This window comes from Aethalodelphis obliquidens, unplaced genomic scaffold (genome assembly GCF_003676395.1).
Source record: "Aethalodelphis obliquidens isolate GAN/ISIS:26980383/991018 unplaced genomic scaffold, ASM367639v1 scaffold18, whole genome shotgun sequence".
NCBI lineage: Eukaryota > Metazoa > Chordata > Mammalia > Artiodactyla > Delphinidae > Aethalodelphis > Aethalodelphis obliquidens.
Genome location: NW_020837962.1, coordinates 15,081,336 through 15,101,382, shown reverse-complemented (window position 1 = coordinate 15,101,382; position 20,047 = coordinate 15,081,336). Strand labels below are relative to the sequence as shown.

The 20,047-nt window shown below is 49.4% G+C and overlaps 1 protein-coding gene across 1 annotated transcript; it reads right to left on the bottom strand.

Moving 5' to 3' along the window:
• Positions 1-9,520: 9,520 nt before the first annotated feature.
• On the bottom strand, positions 9,521-10,574 carry SCP2D1 (SCP2 sterol binding domain containing 1). The gene has a single exon (XM_027118296.1). The coding sequence runs from the start codon at positions 10,199-10,201 to the stop codon at positions 9,731-9,733; it is 471 nt and encodes a 156-aa protein (XP_026974097.1). The 5' UTR covers positions 10,202-10,574; the 3' UTR covers positions 9,521-9,730.
• Positions 10,575-20,047: the final 9,473 nt, after the last annotated feature.

Sequence of the window (20,047 nt, the reverse complement as noted above, 5' to 3'; positions counted from 1 at the left end):
GCCCCACTGGCCTGGTCTTCTGTTCCTGGAGCTTATCCTGCACTGCCAGCCACAGGACATTTGCATGTACTGCTCCTTCTACCTGGAGTGGTCTCTTCTCTGCCCCACCTCAAGTTACCTCCCTTTCACTCCCCTGATCTCATTCCCTGTGAAGCTGCCCTCCCCACATCCAGCTTCTCCTTCGGAGCCCTCACCACAGTATGTAGCCAGGCACCACACCAGAAGTTCCCTGAGGACCAGAGATGTCCATTCTGCTCACCATTGCATCCTTCATACTGGGTGAAGGGCCAAGTGGTACGGTACGTAGTAAGTGCTCAGCAATTATTGCTGACGAATGAATACATGCTTACAATGGGCTGTCACTTTTCCTCATGTGAAAAGCAGGATTCCAAAGGAAGGGGTAGTCAGGGGAGAGGCACTGTCCCTGGACTTCTTCCTAACTCCGGACTTGTCCTTCAAAGTCGCCTAGAATCGCACCCCAACCAGCTCGTGTTTCAGACTCACAGTCTTCAGAGGAGTTCTGAGATCGTGACCCCAATAGGCTCTGATCCTGCTTCGCAAGTCTCTGGGGACTCAAATAAACTTGCTCATCAAAAAAATGTCTTCAGCCGTGCTCTTTACTGGCGAAAAGAAAGAGAGAGCACGCAGCTCCTGTCCTTACTGGCTAAAACCTTGATTAATATATGTAGTTCCCTGGAAACAAGCATGAACGCTTCCAGAAAAAAATCTACCATTAACTGCACTTAGTCTCCTCCGGCTACAAAACAGCAAGAAAGCCACTTAGGGATGAGGCGCTTTCTGATCAGCTCTTTAAGGGAAAACCTCTCCTCAGCAGGAAACGTACCAGGGGTTGCCAGATGGAAACACCATACAACGGCCCAGGGGGCCAGCAGCCCTGCATCACAGTCTCTTGCCTGGTTCTTCCCCGGCCCGCATCGCCATAGCCCCTCCAGGCCCCAGCCCCACCGAAAGCCAGGGTCCCCTGCGCAGCCCGCTTCACGGGCACCTGCAGATCCCATCGCGGGCTTGGGGAGCCTCCAGCTGTTCTTGAGAGTTAACGGAACACCCATTTAATTACACTGCGGGGCTATATAAACATTGTGCTCCACAAAATGGCACGAAGCAGATATTTTTAGGAGGTCACAGATGTTTCTTGTGATTATCCAAGTCGCAGATCTGGAAGAAATTTTTTCCCCAAAGTAAAGGAAAAGAGCATCTCCAGCATCTGCTGTGGGGACTCTGTGTGGCAGATGAGCACCGGCTCGACTCCCTCCTGCCGACAGAACTTCCTTCTGGGCTCCAGAAGGTGGGGTCCAGCAGGTGGGGTCCCAGCATATGGAGCAGATCAAACACCAAGCGAGCCAGACGCCTGACCCCAACACGGGCTGCTTCTCCACCCTGGACTTGCCCTGCCCCCCAACTCAGGCTCTGCCAACACTCCTGAAGCGCCCGCTGGGTGCAAGACGCCATGTGGTGGCTGTCACTGAAAACTCGGATGAGACGCTAACACACGCTAACGTGTGTGATGGAGGGGGACCTCCGATCACACAGACGTACAAGGAGGTTCACAGCAGCCCTGGTGGAAATTGCCCCCAACAGGAAACAATCCAAATACCATGGACACCGCTCAGCAGTAAAGTCAATGAACCATAACGTACCGCAAATGTGCCCGGAGCTCAGACACAGGAGGAAGAGGAAGATGTTGGGAGGAAGAAGCCGTTTACTTAAAATACAAAAGCAGACACCACCATGACGTCAGAAGTCAGAACAGTGGGCAACCTCGAGGAGGGAGGAGCAGTAGGGGCGTGAGGGGGGGACCTGGGGTGCTGTCATGTCCTATTTCTCAAGCCAGGTGCTGATTGCAAGGGTTTGTTTCATTCGGGAAAGTTTGTGTGAGCTGCACACTTGGGGCTTGCAGACTTCTCCTGTAACAGGTATATTTTAAAATAAATAAATAACAGCAATGTACCCGAGGTCCCACAACTAGGAAGTGGCCAGAACGAGACCCAGCCCCAGGCACCCTGGCCCCGGAGTCCAGGCTCGCACCCACATGTCCTGCTGCCCGCACGAATCAGAGCCCCCAGCGCTGGGGTGCCTGGGAGTCAGCACCCGCCGAGGTCCCTCTCTGAGTCCCGCTATCACTGCCCCGTCTTCTCCAGCTGACCGCAGCTGCCTGAGGGCTTCCTCGGGCGCCTGGAGCCCGCTCTACCTGGGAGTCAACACCCCCGTCCCAGGAGCAGCCCCCCACCAGAGACTGAAGGGGCAGGTTGAGAAGCCCACACCGCCCTGTCCTGGGCGAGAGGCTTGAGCTGCGTCCCCAGCATCTCCCCGGATGCCCCGTGGGACTGAGCCCCGGCCATCCACAGTGGTGACCTGTTAAGATGCAAACCCTGCAGCTCCTGCCTGGTCTCACGTCCCCACACCCCGACTGGTGTTTCCAGGGACCACCGCCCACATGACTCCTTGTCCAGGGTCTGCTCCCTAAGCGGCAGACTCAGGCAGCCCTGCTCAGAGACGCACCCCGGGCCACCCCGTCCCCTCAGCACAGCCCCCGTGTGCTTCTCTTTTCATCATACTCACTTTCTGAGGTCTTGTCTGGTCACTTACTGTTTATTGTTTGTCTCCCCACCGCCCACATCCGAGAATAAAATCTCCGGGAGAGGAGGCCCCTGGGCTAGCTGGCCACTGTCCTCCAGCACCTGGAACCAGCGGCGACTCCCAGAAGGTTGGATGATGCGTGGGGTGAAGGAGAAACGCACTGGTCCTGACCACCCAGGACCAACCCCAGCCTTGTGAGTAACGGTTCACACCCGCTTAATATTGTGAGTGCCCAGCACATGACAGAGGAGCTCTAAGGTCATTAGATGAACGGATAAGTCAGTGAACAAATGCAACCTGGCGGCTCACTGCTGAAACCCCAAACCTGCCCCAACTCAGACTCTCCAGAACGGGAAGCTCGCCTCGTTGCTGGTGCTGTCCTGGATCTCGTGTGGATGGCTCCGCCCGTGGGAGCTGAGGCTGCCCGGTTCCCATTTGACGGGTGGAGAAATCAGCTGCGAGGCAGTGGGGCCCCCACTACTCCGGAATCTCCATCTGGTCTCCATCCCAGCCTGGGCACCCCAGAGAAACCTCCACAGACCACGAGCCATTTGCTCCGTCCCCTCCTGGCCCCAGGCGTGGCCAAGCCTTCCCTGTGCTGAAGGAGGTGGCGTCCCGGGGAAGGTCTTCTAGCCCAGGGCCTGCCCTAACTCCTTCCACCAGCCTGGCCTTGGCGTGCTTTTCGCCCCTCTGATCCCCTTCCAAGGTGGTGTCGTCTCCTTGAGTTGGAAGAGAGGGTTTCTTCCACTGCATCTCCAGGCTGAGTGCAGAGCCCACTCAGGGAAGATGCACCATAAATGTTGGTGACATGAACGAGCCATTCCACCCCTGAAATGGTAAGATTTCAATAAGAGGTTGTACTGAGTTCTGACAGCCTGCAGGCCTCTCCGTGTGCCACCCGCCCAATCAGAGAGAGGCAAGTCCCCGGAAAGCTAAGATCAGGCTGCGAACAGGTGACGAAGAGCCAGCTTCGGAGGACGCTCAGCATCGGAGCCGACACCTGCACCTCAGGGCTGCTCCTGGAGAGAGCCCCTCACTTCCATACCAGCTGTCCACGGCCATCACCTGGCGCTGAAAAACGGAAAAACTCACGAGTGTGGCTTTCCTTGCCATCCACATAAAATTGGGGTGGGGGCATTCTCCCAGGAGAAAGATTCCTTGCCTCTAACCAAAAAGTGATTTAAAAAGTACTTCATCAGGCGGGCTTCCCTGGTGGCGCAGTGGTTGAGAGTCCGCCTGCCGATGCAGGGGACGCAGGTTTGTGCCCCGGTCCAGGAAGATCCCACATGCCGCGGAGCGGCTGGGCCCGTGAGCCATGGCCGCTGAGCCTGCGTGTCCGGAGCCTGTGCTCCGCAACGGGAGAGGCCACAACAGTGAGAGACCCGCGTACCGCAAAAAATAAAACAAATAAAAAATACTTCATCAGAATAGATTTTCTGTCTCCTTCCGTGCTCAGGCAAATAAATGCAATACTCTTGGTTATGGGGAAAACTGGGATGCCTGTTAGTGAACCTGGGACCCACCAGAGTCCCTCACTCTCTCCTGCTCCCACGTTTGCCGGCTGCAGAAGTACCTGATTCTGTAGCTCTACCTGGTGATTCCTGCTTTAGAGCCAGGACTCCCTCTGAGAGCTGAGACAACCCGTGTGTGGTCCCAGAGGGACTGGTTACTGATGTCAACTGATCAGGACTGTGGACCCAGAGGGAGGGCCCAGTGCCTGGCAGGGTCTTCGCATCCTCCCCCTGGAGCCCATCACACCTGGCACTCCTGTGAGGCCTCGGGCAGACGGAGCCCAGAAGGACAGAAAGATCAGGAGAAGCCTCAGATACAGGCATCCCCCAGCCTGGCCCACAGCTCCTGAGGGTTGCAGGACTGCTCACACAGCGAAGGGAAGTAAATCCCTCTCCAGGGTAGAGGAGTCCACTTCGCATCCTTCATTTGTAAAGCAGCCCGTCGTGAAATTCTCCCTAAAGGACACAGGCGACTATGAAAAAAGTTTCAGTTGGGTAAGTCAGGTCTAAACTTTGATCCTTCAGGTGGTCATTCTTTGAAGAAGAGATCTATGTGTTACCTTTTGGAATAAGTTAAAATGCACGGTGGAAAGGAACATCTGAGACCAGCTGCCATTCCCGTAGAAACAAAAAGGTGAGAGGTGGAACATGCCCATTGGGGTATGTGCACATCTGGAAGAACACACAAGAAGCTGGTAACTGCAGGGGCCTTTGAGTACAAAAGTAGGAAAAGGGGGTCAGGAGAAGTATGAGAATTGAATTTTCTGTGTGCTCCTTTGTACCATTTGGAATTTTTTCCACATGTGTGGTTTTTTTTATAATTTTTAGGGAGTTTGTTTATTCATTCAACAAGCAATTTTGGCACGTACAGTGGGTATCAGGCATTAAGAGAATGAGATAAAGTGAAAGCACGCGAGGCCCTGACTGATCCCCGCCCCCAGGGGCATACCAGCACTGGGGGGTGTGCAGTCGAGCCCCGTAACCTGTCATCCAGACTGAGACCCTCTGACCAAGGGGGTTCCACCAACTGAACATCAAGTAAAGACAGCGGTGTGAAATGAGACTACCCTGGGCCGCCAAGATATCTGGTTGACCCAGACAGGATAATGCCCACCCACAGCCAGAACCCAGGGCTGGAATAAAGGGGGGACGTAAGAACGGTGGGACGATGACAGCTGGATCAGGGCAGCTTCCTGGAGGAGGATCTGAAGGGCGGGGAGAACTTAGATGGTAGGTTCAAGGGGGAGACAGGCAGAATTCGGCCCCCAGGAAGACGCTACACCCCAACCCCCAGACTGCGGATATGATGAGACATCACACCCGTGAACACACTACTGCCTGTCTCACAGTGGCTGCGACAACAAAACCCTGTGGACAGGGTGTCCTAAACGACAGGCATTTATTTCTCCAGTTCTGGAGGCTGGAAGTCTGAAGTCAGGTGCCACAGGGTCAGGTTCTGCTGAGGGCTCTCTTCCCGGTTTGCAGGTGGTACCTTCCTGCTGTGTCCTCACATGGTGGAGAAAGGGAGTGCTCATGTGAATTTGGGCAGAAGGGAGGCGTAATCGTTTGGTCCACGTAGCATTACCTTACATGGCAAAAGGAACTCTGCAGGTGTAATTAAGGTTACTGATCAGTTGACATTAAGAGAGAAGATTATCCTGGATTACCTGGGTGGCCCAGTGTTATCACCCACATCCTTTAACCCAGAGGCAGAAGAGTTCAGAGAGATTTGAAGCCTGAGATGGACTCCTCGTGCCACTGCTGGCTTTGCAGATGGAGGGGCCCTGTGACCAGGAACGTGGGTGGCTTTCAGGAGCTGAGAGAACATCCCTGGCTGACAACCACGAGGAATTGAATGAGGCCACAACCCAGAGGAGCTGGATCAGATCCTTCCCGCAGGCCCCAGATGAGCGCCTAGCCTCACCAACACCTTCACTTCAGGCCTGCGAGATGAGACGGAAGCAGAGAAGCCAGTGGCCCCCTGCAGACACTGCGAGAGCCTCAACAGTGCTGATTGCAGCTGCAGAGCTGGTGGTGGTTTGTAGGAGGGCACTAGGCACTAACACGGGGTCGCTCCGTCAGGGTGAGAGTGAGGCCCATACCGCGGGAGCTGAGGCCACGTAGGCAGGTACCCATGGCACCCCGGCAAAGCAGGCCCCGCTGGAGAAAACAACAGCATAGTCTCGATGGCAGGGGTCTGCCAACACAGCCTGGGAGGCAAGGAGGCAGAGCACAGGGCAGGGCCTGGCCCGGCTGGAGGGCCCATCCCGGCCCCCGGACACCAAACTTGGCAGGAATAGGGCCCAGTGTGACCAAATAACCCAACTCCTCAAGAGAATCCAGAAATCCGATTTTTGTATAAAATATTCTCATTCAAACTTTGAAAACACTCTGCTGGCCAACCTTGTGCAGAACAAGGAACACAGAGACGTGTGTCTTGAACCAGATGTGACCTTCCGTGTAAGAGAAAAGGCAGAAGGGCCCCGAGCGTGGGCCTTTTCAGGAGGCAGTAGGGACCCCCCTCCCCTCACCCAGAAGAGAAGGAGAATCCACACACGTGGAAGACCCACCTCTCCCAGTGACCGTGCGGGGGACCCACTCCCAGCCCCCCAACAACCTGACGTTTTCAGGGCTACGGACCCATTTCCAGATGAGGCCACTGAGGCCAGAGCGGTTCATTAATCCCCTGTGATTACATGGATGTGAGGTGGTGACGGGCTTGAAACTACGCTTCTGATTCCAAAATCTGGGTCCGTCTGGCTGCTCCACGTGGCATCCTGGCAACACGTGATTTTTCTCTTTTGATTGCACAGGGGTTTGCTGTGCGTTTCCCGAGGCCTGGACTCTCCTCCCCTCACTAGGAAACCAGCCCCCTCCTCATTCAAGGCTTGGCCCTCCTGTCCAGCTCCCACCACGGCAGGCGCCCCTCCTACATCCCAGTCGTTCGGGTTCTGTCCCCACGGCCCGCTTGTAGCTCAGTCTCTCAGCTTCCCAGCTCCGAATTCCTGAGGAAGGAACCTAACTGGTTTGAGTCATGTTTCTGTCCCAAGTGATGATGGGTCACAGGTCCCTTCCAGCCTGTGGTCAGATGCCAGTCCAGGCACGACCCTCTGTAACCCCTTCCGTCCTGACTCCCCTCCCCATCCCCTCCCCAGCTCCAAGCAACCCCGTTTTAGGGCCAATCCCCAGAGGTACGAGCAGGACCGCTCAGGGAACAGGCTCGGGCGAGCCATGTCCCTAAAAGCAGCCCCCAAACGCCTGCGCAGCCGTGCCTGACGCTTCTAATACAGCTTGAACAGCGGGGCCTGGACCAGGTAAGGTAAGCGTGGATATCAATGGTATCTGATATCATCTGAAGCCTCTCAGATGCCCACCATGGCCCTGGGTGGGGGCGCTGGCAGCAACATCATACTGCTCACCCCCCCTCACCTGCCGAGTGACCCAGGTGAGCCAAGAAAATAGGGGGTGTTCCACGTCCCACACCCAAACCGTCAGCGACTCCTGACCACAGCGCTAAGCGTCAACTCAACAAATGGTCTCTTTGCATCCCTCTGAGAGGATGAGATTTTGTCAGCAGTGAGCGCTCGCTCTGCCTCGTTCCGACATGGACAACTTAGGGAGCCTGTGCGGGGGCATCAGGTCAGTGAAAGTGGAAGACAGACACACGATGAGGTCAAATGACTCATACCCAGAGAAGCATTAAATCTTCAATTCTCTTATAACAACTTCATTTTGCATGAAGGCAGGAGGCTTTTAAAAGTGTTATTGAGTTATACTGACACATAATAAGCTGCCTACGTGTATATAAAGTGCACAGCTTGATGTCTGACCTACATATGCACCTGTGAAAACACCGCCACAATCAGGACATATATCCATCACCCCCAAGTTTCCTCATAGCCATTTATAATACCCCCCCAGCCCTACCCACTCCCCATCCATCCCTGTCTCCTGGCAACCACTGATCTTTCTGCCACTACAGCTGGCATTTTCTACTATGTTATGTAAATAGAATCATATGGTACATACTTGGTTTTCTCTGGCTTCGTTCACTCGGCACAGTTCTGACATCCATTGTGTACTTGTGCCCACGTCAAAAACTCATCCCGTTTCATTGCTGAGCACTATTCCAGGATATGACAGACCATGATTTGTCCATCCATTGGTGGACATTCGGTTTATTTACAGGTTGGGACAATCACAAATACAGCTGCTGTGAACATTCACGTACAAATTTTTGTACTTGGGAAAGTGTCTAGGAATGGAACAGCTGGATCGTTTGGTAGGCATGTGTTTGATCACAGCCATTTTCATGGAGCTCCCATGCAGGTTTCAGAGGGTCCACACTGTGCGTATTTAACCTACAAGATAAGGTACACGCTGGTCACACGGGAACAAATGATCCACACACTCACATGGAGGCCACATCAGGCTGCAGCCGCTCCATTCCAGTCCTCCCAGTGTACAGAGAGGGTTCCCAGCAGGGAAAGTCTCCCAGCATGACCTCTGATTTTGTAAAATGCTCTGAGCGGGGCTTCCCTGGTAGTGCAGTGGTTCAGAGTCTGCCTGCTGATGCAGGGGACACGGGTTCGTGCCGCGGTCCGGGAAGATCCCACATGCCGCAGAGCGGCTGGGCCCGTGAGCCATGGCTGCTGAGCCTGCGCGTCCGGAGCCTGTGCTCCGCAACGGGAGAGGCCACAGTGGTGAGAGGCCCGCGTACCGCAAAAAAAAAAAAAAAAAAAAAATGCTCTGCACACGAGCTCCTGACACTCCAGAAGTGGCCCCCAAGCGGGCTGTGTGATCTGCCTGCAGCAGATCTTCATATGATGGCAGCATCTTGTGGGTCTAGAGTAGAACAGTTATGATCAATACTGAGAGCTATGCATGAACGGCAGGAGGGGTTCTGCAAGGGTGGTCCCACCAGCATCACCTGGGGATGCGCATCTCCCCAGTCCAGACCTACAGAGTTGAAACTCTGAGGGGGGGTCCAGCAATCTGGGCTTCCAGGCAATCTGATGCATGTTCTGGCTTAAACACAAATAGCCCAGAACATCGTTCAAGCCCTTTGACTCTCCTGGAATTAAATCCGTCAGAAGTCACACTATGCCGAGAGTGCAACTTCTCGATGGCCTCACTCCATCCACACAGCTCTGGAACCCACCCTCTTAGAACGCTGCCACCCGCGTTAAGGTCTCCTCGAAGAACCAAGCTACCGACTGGAATGCAGACCTGCACAGTGGTGGTTACCACTTCTTTCCCAAAGCACCAGACTCAAAACAAAACAAAAGTCCCAGGAACTCAATCACTGGAGCATTTAAATCCAACCGTCAAAACCACCCATTTCTCTACCTGGGGCTTTCACCCTAGCATATTATGACATAAATGAACCTAAGAAAAGAAAAAGACAAAGATTTTAGGTGATACACTCCAACACTCTTTACTGCTCTAGAACCCTCGCTCCAAATTTATACATCAGCAGAAAAATTCATTAAACTTGAATAGGAAGAATTGGAGAAAAAATATGGAATACTTTTTGTTTTAATCTTCAGCTGAAGCATGATTTCCGCTCAACATTATAATCGGAGGGAAGTGCTGGTCATTTCCTTGGTATTTTTGCAGGCTCAGTACTTAGCCCAGTCTTTGAAAACCCTCTCCAGCTTCTGGCCAAGCAGAACTTTGCCGCTCACTTTGAACTTGCCAGCAAGGAAAGCCTTCTGAGGGTTCATTTTGCCGAAAACCAGCTCCATAAAGACAGGCTCCGGGATTGTGAAGACAGTGTCCGCTGGGAGCCTGGCGGGTCCTGGATACATGTTCCCAGAGCCGTTCTTCAGATCAATGGTCCACTTCAGAATGGTCTTCCCATCCTTGGTGATGTCCAGCTGAAAGATGGCATTGACTTTCTTTACCAGCTGGGCCCCCACTTCTTTGATGTGATGACTGATGTCCTCAAACACAGGGAAGCTCTGGAATTCTGACAGCACTACAGGGTGTGGCACAGTGAGTTCCTGAGCTGGACCCAATTCCTTGAGCTGGCTTGCCGGAGGCCCATCCCCTGCTTTGATCTTGAGTTGACGGTCGATTCTCTTCCACATCTTACTGTGCTGGTCCTCTTGACCTTGCCAACTGGTTTGTGAGCAGCTGTAGCCAGATTAATATCCACAAGTTCATATTGTGACATAAAAGGAGCGGCCAAGTGGGGAATGAGACTGGTTTGTGTGCCGCAGTCTTATTGGCCAAACAGATGCTAAAATGTGACATGGGGTGAGGGCTCAGACAGGTCATTGTGAGGCAGATCCACACCACCCCCCCCAAACCACAAGGTCCCACAAGCCCAGCCCAGAGAGGTCTGGACCCCATGTTGGGAATAAGAGAAACTGGCCCCAGAAGGTTCTTTGGTGACATGAGCTCTGTCTTTTCAACTCTTTTTTTTATTTAATAAATTTATTTTATTTATTATTTATTTATTTATTTTTGGCTGCATTGGGTCTTCGTTGCTGCCCACGGGCTTCTACTCTTCGTTGCGGTGCGTGGGCTTCTCACTTCAGTGGCTTCTCTTGTTGCGGAGCATGGGCTCTAAGCGCACAGGCTTCAGTAGTTGTGGCACACGAGCTCAGCAGTTGTGGCTCGCAGGCTCAGTAGTTGTGGTGCACGGGCTTAGTCGCTCTGTGGCATGTGGAATCTTCCTGGACCAGGGCTCAAACCCGTGTCCCCTGCATTGGCAGGCGGATTCATAACCACTGCACCACCAGGGAAGTCCTCACCTCTGTCTTTTCTCTCAACTGAGAGAGCAGTTATTCTGATTCCTTCAAAAGTAGATGATCCTTAAGACACGCTTCGCCTACCCAGGGGTGGAGTGGGAAATGCTGTTAGAACAAAACAGCTGTTTGGAGGAGGAATCAGCACCAGGGCCTGCATCAGGAAGCTTCCAGAAGCACAGTGAAAAGGAAAAAAAAAAGAAACAAATATCCCTAAGATCAGCAGAAGAAGCTGCTGGTCTCACATGATGACCGCACACACTAACAGCCCTCACTGAGCTGGCACTGTTCTAAGCACTGTACGTGTATTAACACACTTAATCCTCCTTATAATCCTCTGAGGTGGGTACTAAGTTTAATCCTCCTTTTACAGATGAGGAAACGGAGGCAAGGAGAAATGAAGTGACTTTCCAAAGTCACACAACTAGTCAGTAGGGCACCCAGGTTTAAACAGAAGTAGAATGACTGCAGAACCCACTTTTTGTCTGCCTGATGTTTTCTAACGATTAGGTTGAGGAGTGTGGGCAGGAATACCACTAGAAGTGATCTTGTGCCTTCTCAGTGCATCGTATCAGGGGGTACATGGTGCCAATGTGTCCCACCTCTGGTGATGCTGATGACGCTGACCTTGATCCCTTGGTTAAGGTGGTGTCCACTGGGTCTCTCTCTGCAGAGTTACTGCTTCTCCCTTTGTAATGAATAAGTATTTTGCAGGAAGATACTTTGAGACTTTGCACATATCCTGTTTCATATCATACTCCAGCCTACTTCTGCTTGCATCCATCTGTGGCCCATCAGTGTGATATGTGCTAAATGGTCATTTTCTATGCCCTTCACTCCCTTTATTTTTTTTTAATGTATTTTTTGGGCTGCATTGGGTCTTCGTGGCTGCACGCGGGCTTTCTCTAGTTGCAGCAAGCAGGGGCTACTCTTCGTTGAGGTGCGCGGGCTTCTCACTGCGGTGGCTTCTCTTGCTGTGGCGCACGGGCTCTAGGCGCATGGGCTTCAGTAGTTGTGGCAAGTGGGCTCAGTAGTTGTGGCTCGCGGGCTCTAGAGCGGCAGGCTCGGTAGTTTTGGTGCACGGGCTTAGTTGCTCCGCGGCATGAGGGATCTTCCCGGCCCAGGGATCGAACCCGTGTCCCCTGCATTGGCAGGCGGATTCTTAACCACTGCACCACCAGGAAAGTGCTGTTAGGGTTTTTAAAACTCAAACTGGTTCTCTCCGCTGCCCTCTCTCCCTCGCAAGCCTCACTCTGCCTGGCAGAAGGGGTGCTCCCTCTGTCAGTATACGTAAACAAACAAGGACTCCACTTTAATGCTTAGCTTTGTGACCTGTAACAAAGAGAATATTTAACGTTGCAGGTGTCAAAACAGACTAGCTTGAGTTGATAACCTAGACAATAATAACTCATTTTTCCCAGAGGGTACAGAGTGAGAGGCTGTCAGAATCAAATAGTCAGTAGAAACTAGAAGTTTAGACCAAAGAGATTCTGTAAATAAGAAAGTTGAACACAAGCATTGAGACCAGCACCACCCAAAAGAATTTTCTGAGATAATGAAAATGTTCAGGGTCTGGGTTGTTCAAAGCGGTAGCTGTTGAGACTCACATATGGCTAGTACGACTGAGGAGCTGAGTTAAGTTTACTTAGCGCTAATTAATTTAAATTTAGGTAGTCACATGCGATTACCCATCAGCATCCTGGGAAGCAACCCCAGCATCATCCTAACCGTTGTAAAGAAGTTACATGGTCATCTAGGGGATGCTGCTCCATCTTTAACCACTGAATTACACCAAACTCATACAAAAATCCCTTCCCCAAACCCCCAATAACTCACTTGAGACTGTTACCTATATGGAACAGAGACCAGCTCCCACTGGTGGGATCTGGTTCAGGTGGGCGCCCCATTTTTGGACAAGGCTAAAGGCTTAAAGACGCACATACGTACTTAAAATGGTCCAGTAACATTTATCTTTAAATAGGACACAAGCATGCCTAAGTGGGTGATTATTGGGTAACTTCTGAGTGAAAGTGTATAAGGTATGACTGCCTATAAAGCCAACATATGTAACTCCTTCTGACATCCCATTCAGCTGTCCCTGACGGATAAAAGGTGTCTTCGTTATCAATTGCTGTGATAACGCTGCAGAACCACCCCCAGACTCAATGGCTTAGAACGATAAACATTTATTGAGCTCATGATTTAATGGACCAGCAATTTAGGATGGGTTCAGAGCTGTAGAGAAAGCATCAACTTTCTCTGAGACTACCTAAATAATCGTGAACAGAATGTTCGTGGAAATATGGGCGGTAAAGGCCATTCTAATGAGGTCTCAGACAGAAATGAGGAACACATTATTGGAAACCAGAGGAAGGACCATCCTTGTTATAAAATGGCGAAGAGCTTGGCTGAACCGTGGCCATGTTCTAGTGTTCTATGGAAGGTAGAACTTGCCAGTAATGAAACTGGATACTTAGCTGACGTGATCTCTAAGCACAGTGTGGAAGGTGAGGCTTGGCTCCTCCTGACTGACTGTAGCAAAATGTGAGAAGGCAGGAACGACTTCAAGACAGAATTGATAAGCAAAAAGGAAGCAGAGCTTAAAGATTTGGCTAAGAAAAGCAAGGGAAGGGTGATCCTAAAGGCAATTCAGAGACCAAGGCTGCCTCCTTGGTTTCAAAAAGGGGGTGAATGCCTTGTTTTCAACAGGCCAGATGGCATCTGCCCAAAGTAGTGGGGGTGGGATCGTCTAGCACAGCCCTGGGGGTGAGATCCCTGCCTCTGAGAGCTATGGAGACAGCACCTCTGCCCCAGCGGATCTGGGACTATTACCCAGTCAACCTGAAGGGCAAAACATGGAGCCAAAGAGAGCATTGTACTACAGACTTAAGATCCCATAGTTTGCCTTGCCAGGTTTGGGATTTGCTTGGGACCCATACCCCCTTCCTTCTTCCCCCTATGTCTCACTTTTGCAATGAAAGTGTCTATCCTATGCCGGTTCCATTGTTGTGTTTTGGAAACACATAACTTGTTTGGCTTGACAGGTTCACAGCTGGTGAGGGATTCTGCCTCAGGATGAACCATATCTTGAGCATCACTCATATCTGATTTAGATGATATTTAGATATAATTTCGACTTTAGACTTTAGAGTTGATGCTGGAACAAGTTAAGATTTGGAGGGGTCGGGGAATGGAAGGAATGTATTTTACATGCAAAAAGAACATGAATTTCGGGCGATCAGGGGCAGAATGTTATGGGTTAAATGTTTGTACAACCCCCAAATTCACATGTTAAAACCCTAACCTCACCGTGTGATGGTCCTAGGAAGTGGGAGGTAATTAGGATTGGATGAGGTCATGAGGGTGGGGCCCTCATGAGTGTGATTAGTGCCCTGAGTCACAGGAGACCTTGCTTCCCCTCTCTGCTCTCTAACATGAGGATACAATGAGACCTCCACAGCCTGCAACATGTAATGGGGCTCTCCCAAGAGGCTGGCACCCTGATCTGGGATTTCAGCCTCCAGAACTGTAAGAAGTAAATTTCTGTTGTTTATAAGCTATCCAGTCCATGGTATTTTTATTATAGCAGCCCAAGCTAAGACAGGTGTAGACAGAGGAAAGGGCAAAGATCAATAATGATATTAATAAACTACACCCACAGGAAGACAGTGCCAAGCCCTGGAAGCCTTTCTTTCTGGAAAAAAAGTCACTGAACTACACCAAACTCATGCACAAATATATTTTTAAAGTCCCAGTAACTTAGACTTTTAAATATATAGAACAGAGATCACCCCTTTCTTACACTCCCAAAAGGCATCACTGGCCAATGTAAGGGCTTCTTATTTTAAGACACAGCTAAAGGCCCAAAGACAGGCAAATACTTAAAATAAAACAGTTATACTTATCTTTCCATATGCCATATGTATGTCCAAGTGGTAACTTTTTTTTTAATTAGATAAAATGTGTAAGTTATGCCTGCCCATAAATTAATAAAACTGATTTGAACAAACAAAAACACAAAGTTTCTATGAAAAGCAGTGCACTTTTCCAATGATGTTGACATTATTCAGAACATTTTTCAGAATACCTCTTTTATAAACACTGTCAGAAACAAAAGGCGTGTTCTTTTACTGTCCTACACCATCTAGAATGCTTTCAGCTACAAGCACCAAAAACAGCCACAACTCAACGGGCTTCAACAGTAAAGGGAATTATCTCCCATTAAAGAAGTCCTAAGGCAGGGCTAGAGGGACGGACCACCAGGCAGGCTCAGGACCGGGTTTCCCAGGACACAGGACCTTCAGTGCTAAATCCGGCAAGTCCCAGGCAAGCGGGAGGCGTTGGCTACTCCAGGGTTGGTTCCTTGAGCAGCTCAATGAGTCTTCAAGGACCCAGGGTCCTTCCTTCCATCATCCTGCTGCACGTTCTTCTAAGGCCAGTGACCCTTGTGGCGGCAACACTTTGGGGCTACATTCAGTAGAACAACAAAGAGAGCCATTTTCTCCTACACTTCTCTCTTTACCTGAAGGGCATATTCTCCCCAAGTCCTTTGGCGACTTTGCCCCCATCTCACTGGCTAGGACAGTGTTCCTTACACTTACCAGGATCAGCTTAGGTCTGTGGCTAGAAAATGTCACCTGCCAGATCAGTAAACCAAGGATGTCGTGGCCATCAAGCCCTCAGCCACTACAGCCAACTCTGACTGTGCACCCTGAAGGGATTCAGGATGGAGAAAAGCAGGATAACCACCCTAGAGAGCTGAGGTGCATATCAAAGGAATGATCTCAGGATCTGCCCATACAAAGGAAAGCAACTAAATTCCTTAACTTGAGGTGTCAGGTTTTCTTTAATGAACAGTAACCTTTTGATGTTCCACTACCTGGTTTTATTGGGGTTTTTTGTTGTTGTTGCAAAACTCCTATATATGCTGGCTGCTCCCTCACCTCTTCAGAACAGTCCCCAGAGCCATCTGAGAGGCTATCTTCCAGGCTTAAGTCCTCAGTTTTGTCCACCAGATAAAACATAATCCTCGCTTTTAGGTTGTGCATTTTTTTTCAGTGGACAGGTTCACCAAGTCACCTTTGAGGCAGGACTCCATCAGCTTTCCCTAACCTCCTGGCTGCGTGGAGGAGCGTGGAACCCAATCGGCGTGTTGGGAAGGAAAAGGGAGAACCAAGAGTGAACACTGCGCATCCTCTGAGGAGGGTGTCTCCACTCAGGAGACCACCGAGGGGCAGGGGTAAGAATGGCACAGATCACGGACCTGTTAGAGGGATGTGACCTTCCCCACGTTGGGTAGAGAGCTGGCTACACCAGGGCCGAGTCTGAGGGCAGCGCGGCGGCTGCCCGTCCCACTGGGGAAGTGGTCAGCGGCAGAGGAAGCCCTTGCCCACCAGGCAAGCCAGCCGGACCCGGGATGCTCCCTCGAGCTCAACGGCACCCGACCCGCGCCCACCTTTTTCCAGTAGAAAGACACACGTGTTGCATCACTTTTGTCTCCCAAGGCTCCCACGAGGTCAGTGCCCACGCTAACCCCAGGAGTCTGCAGGGAGGGGAATTCTGGGAAATGTAGTTCCAGCTGCGCGAATTTGTCCAAGAGTAAAGCCGGAACCGTGCAGTGTGCTTTGATTTTTAGAAACAGCCTAGTTAAAATCTCAAGTTAAGTCTAAGGGATGAAGTGGTCCAATAAGCTGAGCACTGGCATTTAGTTATTGTGGAGGAAATGCCGCTTTATTCTTATTTTCTTTCCTTTTTCCCCACTCACTGTTATGGACTGTGGTCACCCCACCAGAGCAGAGGAAAGTAAAAAGACAACTCCCACTAATGCACAGCTTGGACTGGATGTGAGCCCTGTGAAGGATAAACTGCTGACGACCCCCTGGAAGAAAGTCAGATGCAATTAATCGTAAGAGCTGGGTCAGCCCCTAAGTTTTCCTGAACTCAGTAAGTCAAAAACACTGTGCCTATGGGACAAATCTTCGTAAATTCTCTCGGCAGTTTTGAAAGATTTATCAATGCTAAACTGGGACGGGGGTGGGGGTGAAAACCAAAGAACAAGATCTCTGACAGACAAGCATGAGTGATGCCTGTTTTGGAAGGATGTTTTGTACAAGTCTTTAACAGTGGTTACCACAACTGTATACACGTAACAGAAGCCCAAATGTAAAGAGAGTCTGCAAAGATCTTGTAATTATTCATTTAAAAATGAGGACCTGATTGGGACATCCCCGGTGGTCCAATGGTTAGGAATCCGCCTTCCAATGCAAGAGACATGGGTTTGATCCCTTGTCAGGGAAATAAGATCCCACATGCCATGGGGCAACTAAGCCTGCACGCTGCAACTACTGAGCACATACACTCTGGAGTCCACACCACAACTAGAGAGAAGCCTGTGAAACGCAACGAAGATCCCACATGCCACAACTAAGACATAACACAGCCAAAAACTAAAATAAATAAATATTTTTAAAAAACAAATGAGGACCTGGGACTTCCCTGGTGGTCCAGTGGGTAAGACTCCACACTTCCAATGCAGGGGTCCAGATTCGATCCCTGGTCAGGGAACTAGATCCCACATGCATGCTGCAACTAAGAGTTCATGTGCTGCAACTAAGAGTCCACGTGCTGCAACTAAGAAGTCCACATGCAGCAGCTAAAAAGTCCATATGCTGCAACTAACAGTCCTCAGGCCACAACTAAAGATCCCACACATGGCAAGGAAGATCTCACGTGCTCAACTATGACCCGGAGCAGCCTAAATAAATAAATATTTTTTTTAAAAAAATGAGGACCTTTACTGATAGACACAACAGGAATGAATATAAAAGATGTTATGCCAGTACCTCCCATCAGGAAGCTTGCACAAACCCCTTAGATAGCCTCATCCACCAGAGGGCAGACAGCAGAAGCAAGAAGAACTACAATCCTGCAGCCTGTGGAACAAAAACCACATTCACAGAAAGATAGACAAAATGAAAAGGCAGAGGACTATGTACCAGATGAAGGAACAAGATAAACCCCCAGAAAAACAACTAAATGGAGATAGGCAACCTTCCAGAAAAAGAATTCAGAATACTGATAATGAGGATGATCTAGGACCTCGGGAAAAAGAATTGAGGCAAAGATTGAGAAGATACAAGAAATGTCTAACAAAGACCTAGAAGAATTAAAGAACAAACACCTAGGAGAATTAAAGAACCAACAAACATAGATGAACAATACAATAACTGAAATGAAAAATACACTACAATGAATCAATAGCAGAATAACTGAGGCAGAAGAACGGATAAGTGACCTGGAAGACAGAATGGTGGAATTCACTGCTGCGGAACAGAATAAAGAAAAAAGAATGAAAAGAAATGAAGACAGCCTAAGAGACCTCTGGGACAACATTAAACGCACCAACATTTGCATTATAGGGGTCCCAGAAGGAGAAGAGAGAGAGAAAGGACCCGAGAAAATATTTCAAGAGATTATAGTCGAAAACTTCCCTAACACGGGAAAGGAAATAGCCACCCAAGTCCAGGAAGTGCAGCAAGTCCCATACAGGATAAACCCAAGGAGAAACACGCTGAGACACATAGTAATCAAATTGACAAAAATTAAAGAAAAATTATTAAAAGCAACAAGGGAAAAATGAAAAATAACATACAAGGGAACTCCAATAAGGCTAACAACTGATTTCTCAGCAGAAACTCTACAAGCCAGAAGGGAGTGGCCCAATATACCTAAAATGATAAAAGGGAGGAAACTACAACCAAGTTTACCCTACCGGGCAAGGATCTCATTCAAATTCGATGGAGAAATCAAAAGCTTTACAGACAAGCAAAAGCTAAGAGAATTCAGCACCACCAAACCAGCTCTACAACAAATGCTAAAGGAACTTCTTTAAGTGGGAAACACAAGAGAAGAAAAGGACCTACAAAAACAAACCCAAAACAATTAAGAAAATGGTCATAGGAACATACATATCGATAATTACCTTAAATGTGAATGGATCATATGCTCCAACCAAAAGACACAGGCTCACTGAATGGATACAAAAACAAGACCCATATATATGCTGTCTACAAGAGACCCACTTCAGACCTAGGGACACATACAGACTGAAAGTGAGGGGTTGGAAAAAGATATTCCATGCAAATGGAAATCAAAAGAAAGCTGGAATAGCAATACTCATAAAGATAAAATAGACTTTAAAATAAAGAATGTTACAAGAGACAAGGAAGGACTCTATATAATGATCAAGGGATCAATCCAAGAAGATATAACAATTATAAATGTATACGGGGCTTCCCTGGTGGTGCAGTGGTTAAGAATCTGCCTGCCAATGCAGGGGACACGGGTTCGAGCCCTGGTCCGGGAACATCCCACATGCCGCAGAGCAACTAAGCCCATGTGCCACAACTACTGAAGCCTGTGAGCCACAACTACTGAACCCGCGAGCCACAACTACTGAAGCCCACGTGCCTAGAGCCCGTGCTCTGCAACAAGAGAAGCCGCCACAATGAGAAGCCTGTGCACCGCAAAAAAGAGTAGCCCCTGCTCGCCACAACTAGAGAAAGCCTGCACACAGCAACAAAGATGCAACACAGCCCAAAATTAATTAATTAATTGATTGATTAATTAATTAAAATATGTATATATATATGCACCCAACACAGGGGCACCTCAATACATAAGGCAAATGCTAACAGCTATAAAATAGGAAATCGACAGTAACACAATAATAGTGGGGGACTTTAACACCTCACTTACACTAATGCACAGATCATCCAGACAGAGAATTAATAAGGAAACACAGGCTTTAAATGACACAATAGACCAGATAGATTTAATTGATGTTTATAGGACATTCCATCCGAAAACAGCAGACTACACTTTCTTCTCAAGTGCACATGGAACATTCTCTAGGATAGATCACATCTTGGGTCACAAATCAAGCCTCAGTAAATTTAAGAAAACTGAAATCATATCAAGCTTCTTTTCTGACCACAGGCTATGAGATTAGAAATAAATTATATGGAAAAAAACACACAAAACACAAACACATGGAGGCTAAACAATATGTTACTAAATAACCAAGAGATCACTGAAGAAATCAAAGAGGAAATCAAAAAATACCTAGAAACAAATGACAATGAAAATACGACGATCCAAAATCTATGGGTTGCAGCAAAAGCA